General features: G+C 37.6%; 1 protein-coding gene across 1 annotated transcript in view; it reads right to left on the reverse strand.

Moving 5' to 3' along the window:
- Positions 1 to 3109: 3109 nt before the first annotated feature.
- The window catches only part of LOC116247526 (divinyl chlorophyllide a 8-vinyl-reductase, chloroplastic-like), a 1196-nt gene continuing 239 nt past the window's right edge, over positions 3110 to 4066 (reverse strand). The window contains exon 2 of the mRNA XM_031619698.1: positions 3110 to 3619. Within this exon, the coding sequence (XP_031475558.1) occupies positions 3110 to 3619 (510 nt within the window). The remainder of the gene's footprint in view (positions 3620 to 4066) is intronic.

The following is a 4066-nucleotide window of genomic DNA, read 5'->3' on the forward strand; positions in this document are numbered from 1 at the left end:
GTTCATTATTTAGATGAGAAAATATTAACCCTCTTTTAGTGTTATAGGCAAAGGATGGACTTCAAGAAAAGGGTGAGCATTAGTCACATAAAGGTCAGAAATAATGAAAAAATTGCAATTAGTGACACATTTTTTATTCTTCAGTTAACGAAAAATCATTTTAAGCCCTTACAATTTGAGTCTTTATGAAAAGAATTATCATCATCGGTACAGGTGTTTCATGAATATAACCTAAAGATTGAGGCAAATTCACAAAACATCTTAAAAAGTCTCTTATAAATTTGCTCCAGCTTTTAAGATACATTCATAAAACAGTTACAAATTGTTCTATCTGCCAAACGAACTCAATTAGATTGTTACTATCTAGTCATTCGACCTTCAAATTTGAGTTAGTTTTATAAAACAGTATATTATAAGTTCCATGAGTCTGACCTAATTTTTGAAGCAATTTCCTTGAATAGTAATAATTTGTTACTAGTGCCAAATGCCCTCCTACTCAACACAAATATCTGAGCAATCAGCCCAACAATAACAATATTTTCCTCAATAGTAACAACATTCACGCCCAACAAAATCCAAGTTGCATCAAAAGAAAGCCGTATAAAGAAATCTTTAGGCGAACTTGGTGCACCTATTTCCACGTCCGAATAAAAAAATTTGCCTCTTCAAGTTATTTTCGCTACATAGACTTCTTATCAAGGAAATTAATCCATCTTTTTCTCGACATGGAAATACATATCATTCCCACCGGGGCCAGAGAATGGGAAAGATCCCTCTTTCGCTTGATTGCCCTTGGGAAGAAGCCAGCACTTGAAGAAGTTCGAGCATTTTTCTCTAAAATTAAAACCACTTTGTCCTTGAAACAAAGACAGGAAGCCAATTATTTTAACTTGTAATACATACGTCATTTCTTCCCGCATTTGACTGGTGGAAATAGGGATGCCAGCTTTATGTCCCCCTCTCTGACCCCGACCTTTTGTTGTTAGTGCTGCTTGTATATATCTTTGTTTTAAAAGATGAATGGTAGGTAAGGTGAGCAGTCTAGCGTAATTCACTTTATTTAGTCTAAATGATTGAACCCTGCATTTCCAACTTCTGTATATATATATGTCCTCGTGTTTAACCGGCTTCATTCCCAACCATGAAATCAACTTACAAGCTGCGGCGGAGGCAGTTCTGGGCACTGTATGGGCAATTGCCCACACAAGCCAAGAAAAATGTTTATTTTTATGTTATCTGTCCCTGTAATTTTTCTTAAAAATTTAAAATTATATAAGTAGTGCCCTTTAACCCCAATTTTCTACTCCCCCCTGCTTAAAAGATGGCCAACAAAATGTACATCATTTATGTTTGAATGGGTGGACTAGATGCCTTGAAGTACAGATGAGACATCCCATCTCTGAAGTCCATCTTCTAAATCAAACACAAGCCTGTTCATATGTATCCTGACACTTAGGGCTTATTTGAGGCACGCACTGTACAGCAGGAGATTTTTTTGGGGCGTACTGTTTTTCTATGCAACATCAGATGCACGTACTGCCAAATCAAGTGAATGTAGGAAACTTATCCTGAAGAAAAATTGGACCCTAAGGTTGCATTTGATAGATCAGGATGGAAGGGGGTCCGACCTTAAATCCATCGATCTGAGATCCCACCCACAAGTCTCAGATCACTTTGGATCCCAGATCCACAGTTAGACAAACACAACCTAAGTATCTTGAGACAATTAATTTTTTCAGTCCCAAAGATGTTGATCTACAGATACTTTTAACAGCGTGCAAGGTCCCTTGGATAGCTTGACTCCACAACTTTTACATTTATAGGCAAATCGATCAAGACAACAAGATTAGAGATATTGTGAATTCATCAAAAAACCTGAATGGTTGCATATTTGAATTTATCCCCTAAAAAAGTTAAGTAGTCGAATCTTATTTGTTATTAATTAAAGGAAATTATGCTATTTTATCAAACTTTTCCTAGCTGCAGTTGGTAAGATCATATTCGTGCATGAAATAAAATTTATTTCTTTGTCAAAGGTATGAAGTTTGAAAGTTTTCTGGGAAGTACATGCATTTGTGATAATGATGAAACTGCCACTTTGCTACCCAACCTTACGGATTGAAAAAGATGAAAAGAATAACGATGAGGATGGAGAGATGGATAGAAGAGCAGCACATTAATTCATGTTTTAGACCAAAGGCAACACAAGTATCATCTTATCTCTAACTCAAATATCATTAACAAATGATCCATTTGCGCCATTTAACTATCAAACATACTATATAAATCTCTAAATAAATCTGGAGTTCCAACGGTTCAAGAAGATTCTAAATTATTAGACATTCAAACAATTCGCCAAACATTTGGTGGGTAGGTGAAAGGTTAGGGACTGAAAAATTCAAAAATCATAAAACACATTAAAATGACAACCAATCATTGTAATATTTTTTTCACTAAGTTCAAGTGTAGTAGAATTAGATATGTTTTAAGTATGATGCTGTAATCCAGCTGACATGGTCAGAATCCAGCCAGGTCAATAATTGGGTAAAAAATAAGGGTTTTGTGTTTGTATAGATATTTCATAGAATTAATATATCAAATAGATACTATTAAGCTCAACAAACTTTATTAAAATGTTTTATGACGAAATGCAACTAAAAAACAGAAAAATTTGGATAGATCCCTTAAAATAATATTATTACTTAAAATCGTTCACAAATATGAAAAAACTTTACATTAAGTTCAAGAGGAACCCACCTTTTTGTCGTTTATGCATCAAAAATTGATAAAGAACACCTGAATCACAGAAAAACTTCGGTAACTGCTGGTGGGAAGAAGAAAGAGGAGATAGGAAAAGAGAAGAAGAGCTAGATAGAGTTAAAAAGTCGGGTAAATCCTTAGGCCACGTTTGATGGCCTGGATTTTTTTGAAGGAGAATTTTTTCAAGAAAAAATCTCCACGGTAAATTGAAAAGGGGGTAAATTTTCTTTTTTCTTGTTTCAGGTCATGTTTGATAGCCTGGAATTTTTTTGATGGGTAAAAAATGCATAGTTTGATAGACAAGAAAAATTTTTTATGAAAAAATTTGAAACCCAAACATCCTGCTTATTCATTCATCTTCTGGGTTAAGCACCAACATACTTTCTGCAGCATAATACCTTCCAATTTTTCTAAATTCTGCAGCATCTCCCAGAGAAAAGAAGAATTTAACCAAAAAATCAAGAATGCCGATTACAAAGTCCATCATTCCTATTGGAACTTTCAGAAACTTGGGTTCCTTGCCCAAAAGTTTGAACAACAATTCTCCCTGCTCAAGTGGTGTTAATGCCTTTCCTGGTCCACCAATTGGGAGAATCTTGTTAATTTTATCTTCACAAGAGATGCAGTCAGCAATGAAAGAGGCCAAATCCTCTTCGCTGATGGGTTTACAGGTGCATAGTTTGCCATCTCCGAACATTACATATGGCTTCCCATCCTTTACCAACTCAACCTGCCCACCTAAACTCATGAAGAAAGCCGTCGGCCTCACAATGCTGTAGGTGAAATCCCCATTTTCTGCTTCCTGCTGCAATTCTGCCTCAAACTTCAGCTTCGCTCTTTGAAATTCAAGGAGGGGCTTCTGGACACATATTGCAGGCAAGAGAAGAAAATGAACAGCCCCGAATTTTCGCAGTGAAGGGCGACGGTGGTGGCGATAACACCAGCGAGTGGCGATGGCAGCAGCAACCGCAAGCAGTCAAGGAACCATTGAATCAGGGGAGGGAAATTTCAGGGGAGGGCAGAGGCAGCACCGACTAGTGGCGACGACAGTGATGGGTCGGCAGGCAAGAGGCGAGAGCTTCGGCAGCAGCGAACGGCGACATTTGCCTGTGTGGAAGCGGTCGCGAGGGAGAGGAGCGCTGGAAGAAGCCCTAACGGGCAAAAAAATTATCCCCAAAAAAAAGTCGGACCCGTGAGGGTCCGACTTTTTTCCAGGGTAAATTTACCCTGGAAACGAGTTTTGAGCGGGGGGATTTTAGCGCCGTTTGATGGCGCTCGTTGAAATCGGTTGAAACCGTACAAAAAA

This window comes from Nymphaea colorata, chromosome 2, assembly GCF_008831285.2.
Source record: "Nymphaea colorata isolate Beijing-Zhang1983 chromosome 2, ASM883128v2, whole genome shotgun sequence".
Taxonomy (NCBI): domain Eukaryota; kingdom Viridiplantae; phylum Streptophyta; class Magnoliopsida; order Nymphaeales; family Nymphaeaceae; genus Nymphaea; species Nymphaea colorata.